Here is a 16874-nt window from a genome sequence, read left to right on the forward strand (position 1 = left end):
ACCCTTGAACTTGAGGAGTGTATACCACATCCCTGATGTATGTATGGAATTTTCTCAGTGCCAGACATAGAAACATCTAAGTCAAAGGAAGCCCAATCATGACAGCTGTATCCTGAAACAGCATCAGCCTCTGTTCACTATCATTTGGGTCTGATTCCTTTGATATGCTCAGCCCAGGGGGAAAATATGTATAGACACAAAATTTTGCAAATAACCCTAAGAAGCTTATAGGCCACCCCTCCCCACTATGAAGAACTCTGCTTTATGTGATGGTCCTGGAGAAAGTCACAGAATGAAGATTTTTTTTGTTTTCCTTTTGGAGCAAAATCCAAGCTCTACTGTAATCTTGTTCTGTAACTGAGATGGTACTGAAAGCCCACTCAGCAGAGTCCCAGCAGATGATTTTTAGTTCAGAGTCTCTGAAATGATTCTAAATGTAAAACAACTTTCAGATACCATACTTAGTCATTTGCTTTTTCATTATCCTAATGTCTTTTGGTTGTGAAAGATAAAATAGTCATGTTAACACAAACCCACTGTAGAGCAGATAGAGATGGATCTGGGCACTTAGGGGAAAAGCAGGATAGGGGAATGGATTATAGAGCCGGCTCTGGAAAATAGGTGATGTTTTTTAGTGTTTTCCTCATTTGACAGGTAAAACTTCTGCAGTTCTATAGAATTTTGATGGAATAAGGCTGTGCTGTTTTAGTTAAAAACAAAATGAAAAGACACCAGTCCATTTGGAAGCAATTTTCCTACAGTTTGTTTTTCACTACTGCTCAAGGGTAGCAGGTTAGAGGAAGCTACGTGGGAATGTTTTCAGGGGATGTTCCAGGCAGTGTGCTAGGGTCTTTATGCGCAGTCTCTGAACCTCTCTTGTACAATGGTAATGAGGCCACCTTCCCTATGGTGCTGTTTTGAAGAATGGAAAAACCCAAATACAAATCTAATCTTTGGGTGTGTTGTTCCTTTGGTTGATTTTAAGTCGTCTGCCATCCACTCTTTTATTCAGAGATGCCTTTGGGATTCCCAGATAGGTGAATTCTACATTCCTCTATATTCTCTATTATTGGCATCCTTTTATTCTGGGAGTTAGAAATAAGGCTAAGGATTTGGGACTTATCACTCTGCAGAGACAAAGCATTTTTTTCAAAATTAGAGAAATCTAAAACCAAATCATTCCTTGCTTTTCGTTAGATCCCAAATCCTTGCCATGGCCTGTAAGTGCTTGTATGATCTGGGCCTCCCTTCTGGGAACACGCTGGTCACACTGGCCACTTTCTGAGTTCCTCAACAAGGCACACTCCTTTTCTTGGGACCATGGTATCTTTCCTCTTGATTCTTTGCTTGTATGCTTTCTTCTCATCCTGGGCCCACCATACATGTAAAGTATCTCCTCCTGTTCTAACACATCTCTTTATTGTACTTATCTCAGAATTGGGATTATCTGAGATTATGTTTTTCCCATATTTATTGCCTATCTTCTCCTTCTAAAATGCAGACATGATGAGAGCAAAGACCTTGTTGGAGATCCAGTAATAACAAGGTCTTTCTATGCACTACAAGGTCTTTCTATGCAGTAGCCATATTGAATGAAGGAATGGGCTTCTGTCTTAGATAGAGACAAACCAGGGATTCTGGCTTGTGATTTCTGGTTCATCAGAGGACATGTTTACCTGGGGAGTAGTAGAAAATGGCAAACATAGCTGATGAGATAGTTTAAGTGCTTCATAATATCAACTAATTTAATTCCCACAACCTTATGAGGTAAGTGTTATTACTTCCATTTTATAGATGCATAAGTTGTTGTATGGGAGGTTAAGGGACTTGCATGAGGCTCTGTGTTTGGAAAGATGTATTTGAGCCAATGCTCTTTACTACCAGATAGAAAGTGCCCATGTGCCCAGCACTTGGTAGAGTGCTTCATACACATGGTGTCATTTAATCTGTTCTTCAACACCCTGGGGTAGGGACTGTTGTTATGCCTCTTCTACAGATGGGTAAGCTGAGGCTTGGGAAGTTTAATCAACTTGTCTGAAGTCCCACCTTTGCTTAGTGATGGAAAAGGGACTGAATGTAGACAATATTACTCTTCAATCTAGAATCATAGACATCATACAGGGTAGCTATTGGAACACAGTGAATTTGAGGTTTTTGAAAGAGGGATTAGTCTCCCCTACTCAGAGACTCCCCACTGGTGTAAAGCAGGGGTCTTCATTCCTGGACTCCAGATTCATAATGAATATGGAACTATCCAACTCAGAGAAATGAATAGGAAAAGTAGAATTTGTACCAGCGTAATGACTTGTTTGTAAGGAGTAATACAGTTAGCTGTAAGAAATGTCTATTTCTTCAGAAAGAGCATATAAATAGGATTTGGAAATCTGGTAACTCTGAAAGGTCAATTTTGGTTTCTAAAGTGGAACCAGGAAAAAATATATGTATTTTTTTCTCATGTAAAAGATATATAAAAATATATAGAAATAGTAGGTCTCACTCTGTCCTGAACTGAAATGAAATGCAGTATATAAAGTTTAACACTGCTGATTTTTGAAGCTTACCAGGTTTACCTTTACACTGAGTACTTCCTTAGAGACTCAGTTCTCAGTGGCAGAAGCTGTCTGTAGGGATGGGGGTGCTGTGGCTGTATGTTGTCTGTTATCCAGTTCCATCTCCGTAGATAGACATTAGCCACACATGGAAAACCAATCTACTCCCAACACAAGAAAAGTAAAATCCCCAGATCCCATGTATTAGTAGCCTGGCTTCAGACAAAATCTCCATTTGAAGGATTATGCTCATCTGTGCAGAGATCACACTTTTCTTCTTTGAAAAATTCCCTAAACCTACTGAGACCAGCTGATTCAGCAAGAAGAAAATGAACTCAGGCAATATTATTGAACTCTAAGATTCTAGCATTCTCACAGACTCGTATTACAGGTGCTGTTACTACACTATCCTATGTGAGTCTACCTGAGTCTATATTTGATGCATACAATTACCCTGATATGTGGGCAGAACAGGTGTTATTAAGCCACATTATAGATGAGGAAATTGAGGTTAATAGAGCTTCCAGAGCTTGCCCAAGTTCAGGCAGCTAATAGAGAGCAGAGCCAATATCTGAACCAAAGTCTTTGGACTCCAAGTTACATTCTTTTCTGCTTCCCACACCTTCCCCCTTGCCAAAGAGAACAAGTTTGTGGTGACACAATAGGTTCTTAGCATCTCTACTGAAGATCTTCTTACTACCAGGTTGCTTCTAGAGGGTAGGACCTCTGGGAACTTAAGATGAACCATCTTACTCAGTGCTCTGTGGACATCGTTGTTTCATGGGTCCCAAGCCAGCTTACTTTAAGTCTTTGAAAGCTGTGAGTAGTGTTTGTGGGCTAGGACTAACATTATATGTTTTTCAGCTTTTCAGAGAACTTTTATTCTGCTTCCTCTAGAACCTACTGGCAGCTTCTTGCACCAGGTATGACAGACACAGGTGGGGATGGTATTCTTTTTTTTTTTTAAATTTAATTTTATTCATTTATTTAACAGAGAGAGAGATCACAAGTATGCAGAGAGAAAGGTGGGGTGGGGGTAGGGGGAGCAGGCTCCCCACTGAGCAGAAAGTCCGATGTGGGGCTCAATCCCAGGACCCTGAGACCATGACCTGAGCTGAAGGCAGAGGCTTAACCCACTGAGCCACCCAGGTGCCCCTGGGGATGGCATTTTTACAGTGACTCCTTTATCTTCTCCATGCCCTCGTGCTCTGGGATCCAGCAGAGACTCACTTTCAAATTCACTGTTCTTTTACGGACTGTGCTTCCCACTGCTCCAACTCTTATGATTCCTTCCAGATTCTGAAAATGTTGCAGAACTTCTCAAACTTGAGTGTTTACTCAAGGAACGGTGTTGACAGAAAGGTGGCTTGGTATAACTTCAGGGGACCATGCTCTGAACCCTGGCCAGTAAGAGATTGATGGTGATTCAGCACAAAGCACCCCGGTTAGCCTCAGGCAGTGAGAGAATGGGGTGCAGCCACACCCCTGCAGCTGCTTGTTCTACTGGAGCCTGAAAGGCCTTTGGGTGTCTGGCCCCAGCTCTGCTGGCTGGTGTCAAGGCCTGACCAGTAGAAGGCAGTAATCACTTAATTTTCATCTGTGTGGGGGCACCTTGGTGGCTCAGTCATGAAGCATCTGCCTTCAGTTCAGGTCATGATCCCAGGGTCCTGGAACGGAGCCCTACCTCAGGCTCCCTGCTCTATGGGAAGCCTGCATCTCCCTCTCCCACTCCCCCTGCTTGTGTCTTCTCTCGTTGTGTCTCTCTTGGTCAAATAAATATATAAAATCATTTAAGAAAACAAAAACAGGGGCACCTGGGTGGCTTAGTGGGTTAAGCCACCGCCTTCAGCTCAGGTCATGATCTCAGGGTCCTGGGATCAAGCTCCACATCGGGCTCTCTGCTCAACGGGGAGCCCGTTTCCTCTTCTCTCTCTGCTTACTTGTGATCTCTTTCTCTGTCAAATAAGTAAATAAAATCTTTAAAAAATAATTAAAAAAAAAAAAAAAAACAGCAGCAACAACAACAACAAAACCTTTCACCTGTGTGGGAAGAATGCCGTTTACCACAGGTATGGGCCCTACAGAACAAGTAGATGGTGGAATATATTTGAATAATCAGGATTTCCAAAGGGAAGCAAAACATTCTCCTACTGATACACAAAATGCAGATAACTGTGACCAGTCTCTCTCTTCATCGTAGATATGTGAGTCTGGGATTTTCCCACAGCCAAGGTCAGAATGCTGCCCCTACATCATGCTCTGGCTGTCGCTGCTGTCCAGGTCTTCATCTTGTCAGAAAACTGGGCATTGGGCAAGAACATCAACTTCTACAACGTGAGGCCTCCTCTGGACCGTAAGTACTGGTCGAGTCATAGTTCATGGCTGTGGGGTCAAGGTGATCATTCAGAGACCCTCTTTCCTCCTATCGTAACTTTGCCTGCTCTGGAACATTTGGTTTACACCTAGAACAAACCAGGAAGTCTTCCCTACTTCTGTGGGGAGAGGTAATTCATGTTGACAGAAGTTTGTTCTATTTCTTTAAAATGGTTTGGCTTTCTGCTGAAGTTTCCAAGGGGTTCTTGTTTAAAATAAGCTCTTGAATATTGTTCCTAAGAATGGCTTAGCAGAAAAGATTCAGTGTTCTTTGTTGATCTGTTCCTTGTAGAGGCATATTGGCTGTAGGAAATTTCTCCATATATGATACATTCTTTCAAATGGTCATTAACAATTTTGGAACAGGTTAGTTTGGTTGAAACTTAGAAGGAAAGATTACTTGGATTTTTATTGATAATGTACAGTCAATATTAGAAAGAAAACTTTCCCATTAATTTCTTTAAAAAAAGTATCAGTGAATATCATCTATAGGATAAAATAAATATATATATTTTAAAAAGATGTTATTTATTTTAGAGTGAGAGCACACAAACACGGAGGGGCCAAGGGAGAGGAGGAGAGAATCTCAAGAAAACTCTGCATGTTACATACATATATGTGTATATATGTGCTTGTATACAGATATCCTCTGTCTTCCTTTCTCTTCAGACAAATAAAACTTCTCTGATATGTTTTATTAAGGAAAGATTGTTGTAGATAACAATTGTTTGGTAGAAACACCAAAGCCTGGGGTTCCCACACCAGGAAGAATATTAGAATCATGATAAAAGACTTTAAAACTACATATTCCCTGGTCCCTTCTGCAGAGATTCAGGCGTCAGAAGAGTGGATGCAGATTATTTTTTTCTTTTCTTTCCCCAACCCCCTCTCCTTTTTAGAAAAGCTTTCCTGATATTATTGATGCACAGCCAGGTTTAGGAACCACTGTATTTATACTACTACTACTTTTTTTTTTAAAGATTTATTTATTTATTTGTGGGAGAGCATGCATGCAAGCAGGGAGAGGGCAGAGAGAGGAAAAAGGAGGGAATCTCAAGCAGAGTCCATGCTGAATGCAGAGCCTGATGCAGGGCTTGATTCCAAGACCCTGAGACTATGAACTGAGCTGAAATAAAGAGTCAGACATGTAACTGACCGAGCCACCCAGGCACCCCTATACTACTTTTAAATGAAGCCTATATCATTACTGTTCTTTACTTTGCTTTTTTATTATTTAGGACATTGTGTGTGCATGTGCATACACATATATCACACACACACGTACACATGTGTACCACACACACAAACACACACACACCTTGAACTATCATTTATTATACATTTCTAAATTGGTAATGATCATATTATGATTATATTACATTATTTATGACATGGCACAGACAGTTTTCATAAAATCTAAATTACACATTTTCAACTTTATAGGTCTAATACAATTTTATGATAAGAAGAAAACACATTTAAAAAAATGAAAAAAAAATTGACCAATGCGTGGTCAGGTTACTAGGGTGGTTTGGGGTTCTCCTTGATCTTTGTGTTTTATTCTCCAGAAATGGAAGAATTGAAAGTTTTACACAAGGCTTTATATCATGTCTTGTAAAGAAATGTCAAATTCATTATACTTTTGACTTCTTGCCCATTAAAACAATAAGATACAAGGTAGAGGGGAAAAAAGGATAGAGACAAAAAGGGCATTCTAGCGGCTTTCCATGCAGATAGCCAACAGTCATAATCCTGCTTTCTGTAACACTCTATCCTGAGCATAAGAGCCCGAGAATTACTCCCATCCTTATAGGAAATGTTACATTCCTGACTGAGGTCTAATGCTGTGATAATTGACATACATCAAGTGAGATTGCTGTAATGGAAGGGCATGTGGACAGAAACTAGCATGATTTGACAGGGGGGCAGGGTCTCTCCTAGATAGTTTTATTGCAACCTCCTGTTTAATATTCAGGATTCCTGTGCATGTCCTGGGGATCTTCACTGTTAGTGTTACTGTAAATATTATTATTCTTGGAAACATAAAAACCACACAGCTACTTAGTGGGAAGAGTAGAAATGAAGCTCACACTTATCTGACTCGAGTTCTTCTCAGGGGCTGCTCTGTACCAAGTTATTGGTTCTGACACTATCCCCACCCTTGCCCATTCTCTCAATTCGCGCTTATTCCCAAGTTATAAATTGTAATGGAGCGATATTTCAGAGTGGCTTGTGGAATCATTTTCCTTACTCTCTAATAGATAAGTAGGCAAAGTATTTAAAGAAAAGGGAATAAAAAACATGCCCCGAAGTCTGGCAGTTACATCCAGCTCGCGAGCAACAACAGTTCTCAGGATGATGGCTTGTACGTTTTGTTTGATCTAACAAGAGTTGCTAATTTTGTGCCATCTTTGATGTTTGAAAGTTTCTCCTTTGTAACCTTTCTGTTTCACCATGCATTTTTCTTTAAAGCTACGCCATTTCCAAACAGCTTCAAGTGTTTTACTTGTGAAAATGCAGGAGATAATTATAACTGCAATCGATGGGCAGAAGACAAATGGTGTCCACAAAGTAAGTGTGCTGAGTTTGGAAGACGCTCTTGTGATCCTACCTCATTGAGGTCTCTCATGTCTGGCCCTGAGCAGACATGCCATATATAATGGGATTAGCATATCAACAGGCTGATGATGCTCTGTTTCAATCAGAGATTTAAGAGACTATGCAGATATTAGACTGTTCTGACAGTATTTGGAAACTGATGGCATATCCTCAATTTGTCAATGTGTATGTGTCTCCAAGGAGAATTTCTTAAATAGTGTTTATCAGGCAGAGCAAATAAACCACAATATTGTCTAAGGCATTCCAGGAATTTCAGAAATGCTTGATGATACCTCTAGGAAAGTCATACGTATTGGCTGAAGTAAAGAAAGGTTTTTATACTCTTGGGATACACTGATGCATTGGTAACTCATTCATTCATTTGACAAACATTTGAATATCTTCTTAGTTTGCTTAGTGCATTGACACATCCCTAGTGCCCCATCCAGTTGCCTGGCCCATACTAAGCACTCAATAAATATTTGTTGATAGAATGTACACATGCCTTTGATTAGGTGGTCAGGAAAATCTCTGAAGAACTAGGACCTGACTGACCAAAACAAGGCAGCCATGTGGAGATCTGTAGAAAGAACATGCTAAGAAGAGGGAACCCCAAATGCAAAGTCTACAAGAGAACAAGATTTGGCCTCTTCAGTAAACAGGAAGAAGACTGGCCATTAAAACTTAGGGGGAGATAGAGAAGGGATCTCATGGAAATAAGGACCAGGGCACATAGGATCTTCTTTTTCTGGTTGAATTTGGATTTCATTATAAATGTGATAGGAAGGCAGGAGGGGGTTGTATGCTAGGGAAATACAGGATACTAGTTGTGTTCTAAAATACTGTTCTGCTGCTATGTGAAGAGCCGGTGGTTGGGGACAAGAGTAGAAGGGGACACCAGATGGGGTCTTTCATTGTCTTCAGAGAAGAGAAGATGGCAACTGGGACTAGGGTGGTAGGAATCGAGGGACAAGTTCAGTGATTTAATCTATACAGACTTGGTGGTAAAGCAGACCAGATGTGCTGATGGGGGATTTGGAATTGGAAAGCTCTACTTAGAGCTATAAGAAGATCAGGCTATTCAGATTGTTTAGGAGGTACTGGTTCTTTTAGGTTTTTAGACCGAAAAGGCCAAGAAAAGCCAACTAGCCAACCGACAATCTCTTCCAGAGTTAAAGATGATTGGTTTTGGTGTTTTGTTACCTTGACTCTTTTGGAAATTTCTGTATAATATTCTATAAAGCAGTGAAATAGCCTTACCTCTTCCAGAGAAAGCCAGTGTGTGGCCCCAAGAAATAGTCCACACTGCAGACCTTTTTGGGGCCTGAGTCCCTGATTCTGTAAATTAGCACAAGTGGTTATGATATCTACTTGGACAGTATTTGTCACGATTTCTTTTCAAAAATAATTATCATAATTTTTCTTGAGGTTTTTAATGTTTTCGTAGAGTAACCCTCAATTGGGTATGTGCTTGTGAATACCTGAATGTATGTTATACATTTGGAGATTTCTACATTTTACACAGAAATGTATCTTAGTTATTTCACAGTTTTTATTTTATTTTTTTTAATTTTTTATTTTTTATAAACATATATTTTTTATATACATATATTTTTATCCCCAGGTCTGTGGTTATTTCACAGTTTTAAAGATTGACTGACACTTGCTTTTAGTACCTTATTTCAGAAGGTGGGTATCATTCTTCTGCTATTTGCTTTAAATTCCCCTGAAACACTCGGTGGTAAGGATGCACACAGTAGTAAATTGGGGCATTGATGTCTAACTTCTTGTGCTTCATCTTCACAGACCGTATTATTTTGAATTGTATCAAAACACTGTTCTGCCAGGTCTGTGTGTAATGCTCCAAATTGTCATTTATTCATCAAAGTCATTTTTAATGGGAACATGCATGGATATTTGGGGTTTTGGAGTTTTATCTCTGTTGAAACACATGAACAAAAGAAGAATGCTGCAGCTTTCTACCACCAAGCGAATGTCAGAGATGGGAAGGCAAAGCCCGTGGACTCTTCCAGGTCTACCCTGAACACCTGCTGTTTAAAGAGCTTGCCATGAAATAACCACATATTCCAGTGTGCATGAGGGTGCAATCTTGACTGTTCTCCAGTCAAGCCCCAAAGATACTAAGCATCTGGAATTCTAACCGAGGGTGTAATTTCGTGCAATTTGCCATTATTTAGGGAGTGATAGTCAACCATTTCTTGGGGTGAACAGGGCCACAGCCATTGTTCTATGTCATCTCAGGTTTCCTTTTCACCTTCGAGTTTCCTTCTGTGGTCTGTCAGTGTTGTTAAGAGCGGTTCTCTGTATAACAGGATATGACAAGAATGACATTTCTTGTTTTATTTACCCTGGCTTCTGTTCTGACTTTCCAGGGCTGCTTTAGCACGGGTGACATTTTATATGAACAACACAGCTACCAGTTTTCAGCTCTCCTTTGTTTGAAGTCTAAGTTGAAATGCCTTTCCAAAACATTACAGTCATTCCTTTTCCTTCCAAATGCGGAAGTCAGCTACTCCTGCCGAGTGCCCCACACCATCATCTGGTTTCATACTGAGTATGCTGAGAGGCAGAATAGTTGGGGAAGAGTACAAAACCCTAGAAAACGGCCCAGGTTAGAATGCTACCTTCCACCACCTTCTACCCGATGTAACTGTGGGCCTTCGATTTGGGTTGTTGTTGTTTTTAATCGGTACAATGGTATTAATATGACTTGTCTTAAGGCTTATCATAAGGATTGGCTGGGTGAATACATGTTATAGTGTGTAGCTTCCGGTACCCACTTGGTAGGTATTAGTATTACTTGAAGTTACAACAACCCTATCGAAATGTCAGCATACTTTTTATTTAACATCATTTTATTTAAAAGAGAGTGAGCTTGAAGGACCTGAAGGCACTCACTTGTGACTGAGGCTGTTCTGGGAAGCCGGGTATTCTCCATATTAAACAAGTCTCCCCTCCCCCCATCTTATGATATTGCCGCTGTCATCCCTTCTCAGTAACCTAAGGAGCATTGCAGTGGCCTGAGATCACTACAGAGAGATGCGAAACCAAAGCGGAAGGTCCTCAGATAGTGCATGAGATCACTTTCTTTCAAAGTAGTAAAACATGAGTGCTTGAAGCCCTAAGGAAAGTTGTAGAAATGAGCTAGGCACGTGGCAGGGAGGGAACAGAAAGAATAAGAGTAAAGAAAGAGGAGAAAAATGGGACTACTCAGGAAAAGTCAGACATGCTTGGGGGGAATAGAATGTGGGTAGGAACTGGGTGCATTAGGAAGCTGGTCTTGATGTATACTTTGAAGCATCTGCTTTTCATTTCACCTCTGGCCTTTTGGTAGACAAGAAACAAATGCTGAATAATACACCAAAGTGCTCTAGCCCATTGCATTTACACCGTTCGTTTCATAGAGTCCTAGAACCTGTGTTTCGTAGGGAGAGAGAGAGATATAGGCACTTTGATATGAAATAGCAGACCTAAGGTCAGCTTTAGCACACACCAAAGGCGAGGTGTCCGCTTCTCCCATTAACCCGCTTGCCTGAAACCCTAAGGATCGTCCTGAAGTTTAGTCCTTTCTGAAGTGATTTTCGAGTCTCTCTTTTGCAATGTGACATACGAGGTTGCTTTTTTTTCTTCTTGCCTAGATACACAGTACTGTCTGACAGTTCACCACTTCACCAGTCATGGAAGAAGCACATCCATCACCAAAAAATGTGCCTCCAGAAGTGAATGTCATTTTGTTGGCTGCCACCACAGCCGAGATTCTGAACATACGGTAAGGAGTTGTGTGTGTAAAGTTACTATCCTGAGGTTTTTTGTTCCTGATGGTTAGTTACACGTAATGGAAAGGCAAGAAGGATGAATGAGATGGTGTATGTGTTTACTCTTTGGGGAAGGACTCCCTGACAGTGATGCAACGGAGACCACAGAGAAGTTGCCAACTCTCTGTCCTTCAAGGAAAAAAAAACATTACAAAAAGCAACCGATGCTTCCCAGGCCACACAACTACACCCTAGACCTCAGACTTTGGGTAGATTGACGTCTGCTCTGGAAGCCTGAGAGCAAACCATCCATGAGAGAATGACAAACCCACAGAGCCCCACTCACAGATTTGGTTTTGGCCAGGTATCACCAAGCACACTGCCCAGGGAAGCTGGAATGTGGGGAGAGGGAAATGGGGACACTTTGACTTACCCCCTACCACAGCTTAGATGAGGAAGTGAGAGTCTGAAAGAGTTCATCTGTTTAATAGGTTGAACTAGATAGATTTTATATCACTCTATCTCGACTTTCTCGTCCTAAATGAGCAATTTTCCTCTTTTATATGCCTGGAATTCTGAAATGTTTGTGAAAAAAAATTACTTGGAAAGTGTGTTAATTTCATGAGATTGTAGAGTTTGATTTAGTTGATGTGTACAGAAAGTGGCTCTGGCTCCATAGGATAGTCTCCTGGGAACTTTCATAGCTATGTCATGGGGATCCCAGATGGGCCTAAACAGAACTTCAGGCTGGGGTCCTGGGCATCAGCATCTTTCTTTTTTAAAGCTCCCCAAGGCGATTCTCCTATGCACCCAGGGTTGAAAGCTGCTGATAAAGGTATTTCTGCCTTTTTCTCAGCTAGCCAGCCTGGAAGCCTCTGTGAATGGCTGGCTAGCTTTATCAGGTTGAAGCATCGTTCCAGGTATTATGGCAGGAGATTGCTTCCCCTGAAAACATCTTGTGCTGGGAGGGAGCAAGCCTTTTTCACCACCCAGCAGCTATAATTAGCAAGCCATTGCTGCTGTAATGATAGGAATCAGGTGTTAGTATAGACAGTAGAGAGCCATTACTATCCCCTAACGAGTAGTACTGAGAAAGAAAATCAATGACCAGTCCAAAAGGTTCCTCGCTTTCATTTTTGTTTCAGTGTGTTTCCTTACAAACCTTAGAGGATTTGTTGACTCAGTCAGGCAGTCTTATTCAATTCCCCTTCGTCTTCTTTCCAGTGTGCTTTTGCTTGGCTCACTGCAGATAAATCTCTGTTAAATGAAAAGATTCGTCCTTACTTCAAGATCATCCGTACTGCCGGGTCAGTCGGGGGGGAAGTTACTTGAGAGGGCCTGATGCTGTCGTAGACTGGATGAGCTGGTGAACTCTAATTCTATGTAGTCTCTTGTGCTGAAGAAGCTTCCTTTGGTGGCTCTTTGCTTCAGCCTTTCCTCTCTTTCCCATTGCTCACTCTCTTTCCTCTGTCGTCTTGCTTTTGTGACAGGAGTGCAGGTCCTGCTGTGAAGGCATGATCTGTAACGTAGAGTTACCCACCAACCACACGAATGCGGTCTTCACTGTGATGCACGCGCAGAGGACATCCGGCAGCGGCGCCCCCACGCCTTCCTTACCCGCGCTTGCCTGGGTCTCTGTGCTTCTGCTGATGCAAAGCCACTGTTCCTAGGAGAGCAGAAACCGCCTCCTGAAGCACAGGCCAAAAACTGTGTGAACTCCGAACATTTGAGTGAAGACCAGTTTCGCACTGGAAGACTGCAGCTTGGACCCCGAAGCGGAAGCCAGTTGTTTGCTGGGCTAGAGCACTCCTGCATCAGGCCCCGGGATCGAGGAAGGGGACGTGGCAGGAACTGAGGAGATCATCTGGCTTCCCAGCTTCCGGGCCAGAGGGGCTGCATTTTGTCACTTGTGGCGGGAGGAGCCTGCCAGCATCTGTGATGGGTGGGTGGCGATAAGCCTGTGCTGCTCCTGCCTGCCCAGGCTGTTAGCTGAAGGGATTCATCAACCCCAAGACTCTTGTAAGCTGCTGGGCCAGACCGTCTCCTGACTGTGCATGATGAGCTCAGAGTGTCTCTATGAAATCTCATCCTTCCCCTGTGAGAATGCAGTTTTCCCACCAATGATGTAGTCAATGAGAAAGGCAACTAGCTATAGGAAGAAGACTTCTAGTTGAACCAATAAGAAACCCATTTGCTCGTGTTGGGGGGAAAATAAAAGCTTTTAAATTATACAACGTAGAATGCATGCTTCTGTGTTTCTTGACTGACCTAGTGACCTCAGATAAAACATTTACCAGTGTTGTAAAGGAGGTCACTAAAGTCATGTTTCCATGTACCATGGGTGATATATTCTGGCTTAAATTATAAACTTCCATGCCAAAGTGACCTAGCTTTTTTCTTTTTTGGAAAGGACACTTCTTGGGATGTTCAATGCAAATTAGTGAATTGAGGTCTTTTCTTAAGCCTGCCATGGGGCTCGATCCCTGCCATGGGGCTTGGGCTCCATCCCAGGCTGAGCCACCCAGGTGCCCCAAGTCTTTCTGATGCAGAAGGATAACAATGCCTCCTCCCCAGTAGCAGCTAAACCCAGTAGCAGTTGACCCCCCATAGGGTCAACTTTTCTCTGAATGTCAGGATTACCGAGAGATCTTTTCTAAAAATGTGCTAAAATATTTGGTCCTTTTGTCTCATCTTTCCCTTTTTTAACAGTCTCAACAACTTCTTTCTATTTCCAGAATCCTGGATTTCCTGCCTTGCAACTGGGGTGATCTTCAAACACTCTACCCTTGTATGTTCAGGGGATGAGCAAATGGAGTTTTTTGGGTTTTGTTTTTGGTGTTTTACTGAGCATCTACCCTCAGAACACTGAGCACTCCATAGAATGCATTAATGATGCTATCCTTGCTGTGTGGGTTCACCTATGATGGGAGTCAGCAATCTATTGTCCATGAACCAAACATGTCCTAACACTTTTTTTTTTTTTAATTGTCCTACCACTTGTAGTCTGCTGGATTTCTGTAACAAATACATTGTTTATTATATGGCTTAAAAACATTTAATCCTTATAGTTATAGAGGTTGGAAAGTCCAAGATTAAGGTGCTAACAGGTCAGAGATCTGGTGAGGGCTCTCCTCCTGGTTTGAAGACCACCATCTACTTACATTCATACAGGGCAGAGAAAGTCTGGTCTCTTCACTCCCTTTTAAGGGCTCTGGTCCCATTCATGAGGACTCCACCTTCGTGATTTAACTAACTCCCAAAGACCACACATCCAAATACCATAAAATTGGGAATTGAAGTTTCAACATATGAATTTTGAATGGATGCAAGCATTCAGTTCACAAGAACCATGTATTTTTGTTTTGTTTTTTAATAAGAACCATGTATTTTTGTGAGTAAAGTTTTTTGGAAGACAGTCGTGTCTTCATTTACAAAGTATCTATGGCTGTTTTCATCCTCAACAGTAAGAATGAGTAGCTGCAACAGAGAGTGTATGGTCTGTAAAGTCTAAAAGATTCATTAACTTGTCCTTCACAGTAGAAGTTTGCTGCTGACTAACCTGTGAAATGGCAGAACAGCATCAAGAGAAATTTGCTTGCTTTGGAGGGACCGTGGTACTAATGGTGGTTATGCAGGCTGTGTGGTGGTTTGAATTCTTTGTCTTCTGTGTCAGTGAATTTTTCTTCTCTGTTTTTGTTTTGTTTCACTCATTTGATATAGTTTCTTGGTTGTTATGTGCTGATGTCAGGTGCTGGGCTGTTTGTTTGTTTCTTCTCGTCCTTGATGCCCTGGGAGCATCTCCTCTTAAGGCTCTTTAGCTTCCAATAAAACAGGGAGGGAGCAGACATCATTATCTCTCAGTCTCTGGCTTAATCTTGGACTCACCTGGAAGCAACAGTTTTGAAGCTTGATGTAGATTTATCCCTCCTTTCACTCAGCACCTTGAAGTATTTGGGTTTTCATAGCTTATGCTTGTTTGAAATTAATTATATATGGCTTCACTTGGAACATTTTAATAGCATCTTTGGTGTCTTTTTATTCCCCAGGGTTTCTTTTGACTGTATAATTGACAAATCGTCTGGTAAAAAACCATTAGCAGACAGTAGTTTTTTTTTCCTTTCTGATTTTGTTTTTGCTATCTAGATTAATGAAGTTTCGTGTGTGTGTGTATGTGTGTGTGTGTGTTTCTTTCCTGAGGAAACATCTTAATTTTCTCTTCTTCACCCAGTATATCATGTTTGCATGGCTTTCACTTCTTACCACCACCCCCTTGAGCATTTAAAATGGGGCTGTGTTGAGCAAAAGATGGAACACACAGAGGAAATAAATTGTTCGCAAATACAGCTGAGTAAGGGTACCAGATGCACAATTGAAAATGCGGGATGCCCCATTAAAATTTAATTTCAGATAATTTTTAGTGTAAGTTAGTTTGGCTTGTCTAAGGCCATGTTCTCAAATCCATGTAATCAGAATCTTCTGGGTAACTTCAAAACAATACAAATTACCAGGGCATTCTGGAGACATTGATTCAGTAGTTCTGAGGTGAAGCATAAGCCTAATCCCAGTAATTGAATGTTAAATTAAAGAAACTAAAAGCTCCTGGGTGATTATGATGTTCAGCTGGGTGTGTTACCCTTGATCTGAAAGGATAATTCCTTCCTCTGAAGCCCAGTCCTTGGCTACATAATAATAATAATAAAAAAAAAAAACCTAATGACTAATAAACATGCGTACAAGTAACCTGGTTTAGAGCTGTGGTTCTCCAGGTGTGGTCCCCAGACCTGCATCGGCATCACCCGGAAAGTTGTTAGAAAAGCACAGTTCTCAGGCTCCCTCCCAGATCTGTTGAACAAGAAACTTTGAGGGTTTAGTCTATAGTTTAATAAGGCCTTCAGGTGTTTCTGATGCACATGTAAGAAGCACTAGGGCCAGAGAAGTGCTTCCCAAATGTCTTCAGTAAATGAGTCCTTGGGTGGTTGTAATGAGATTCACTCAGGGAGCTTGCCAAAAAACAAAAAATAAATAAATAAAAATAAGAAGGAAGGGAGGGAAAAAGGAAGGAAGAAAGGGAGAAAATCAGATTTTTTATGCTAGACTTGTGTCAAAATCTATTTTGAACTAACTCCTCCAGTGATTCTGATTCACATCCACTTTGGGAACTACTAACCTAGAGAATAGAGATGGGAGTGACATCGGTGATCAGAAGGCCCAGATGTTAACACCTGAATTTGAGTTCTAACATGAAAGCTCTGTGTATTATAAATTAACTCTGGTGTTTGCAATGTAATTTAAAAACTAGAATCTAAGAACTCAGTCCAGGGTTAGAATCCATTACATGAATTTTTAGACCATTGCATAGGGCTTGGGAATGGATTTGCCCCTAGTGAGCAAGAAAATGAAAAATAGTTTTGGTGTCAAAATATCTAAGGAGGAGGCACCTGGGTGGCTCAGTTTATTAACCTCCAACTCTTGATTTCTGCTGAGGTCATGATCTCAGGGTCATGAGATCAAACCCCTGTGTGGGGCTCCCTGCCCAGTGGGGAGTTTGCTTGAGATTCTTTCCCTCTGCCCCACCCCA

At 41.4% G+C, this 16874-nt stretch overlaps 1 protein-coding gene across 11 annotated transcripts in view; it reads left to right on the forward strand.

The window, feature by feature from the left end:
- LYPD6B (LY6/PLAUR domain containing 6B) overlaps positions 1 to 13530 on the forward strand; it is a 179578-nt gene extending 166048 nt beyond the window's left edge. For 7 of the 11 annotated variants that reach the window (XM_059166816.1, XM_059166813.1, XM_059166817.1 and 4 more), the window contains 5 exons: positions 3414 to 3472; positions 4750 to 4902; positions 7395 to 7493; positions 11180 to 11310; positions 12787 to 13530. In XM_059166816.1, the coding sequence (XP_059022799.1) occupies positions 4788 to 4902; positions 7395 to 7493; positions 11180 to 11310; positions 12787 to 12966 (525 nt within the window). In that variant the 5' untranslated portion in view covers positions 3414 to 3472; positions 4750 to 4787 and the 3' untranslated portion in view covers positions 12967 to 13530. The remainder of the gene's footprint in view (positions 1 to 3413; positions 3473 to 4749; positions 4903 to 7394; positions 7494 to 11179; positions 11311 to 12786) is intronic. The other 4 variants (XM_059166818.1, XM_059166823.1, XM_059166822.1 and 1 more) reach the window with 1 other exon arrangement.
- Positions 13531 to 16874: the final 3344 nt, after the last annotated feature.

Source organism: Mustela lutreola, chromosome 3 (assembly GCF_030435805.1).
Source record: "Mustela lutreola isolate mMusLut2 chromosome 3, mMusLut2.pri, whole genome shotgun sequence".
NCBI lineage: Eukaryota > Metazoa > Chordata > Mammalia > Carnivora > Mustelidae > Mustela > Mustela lutreola.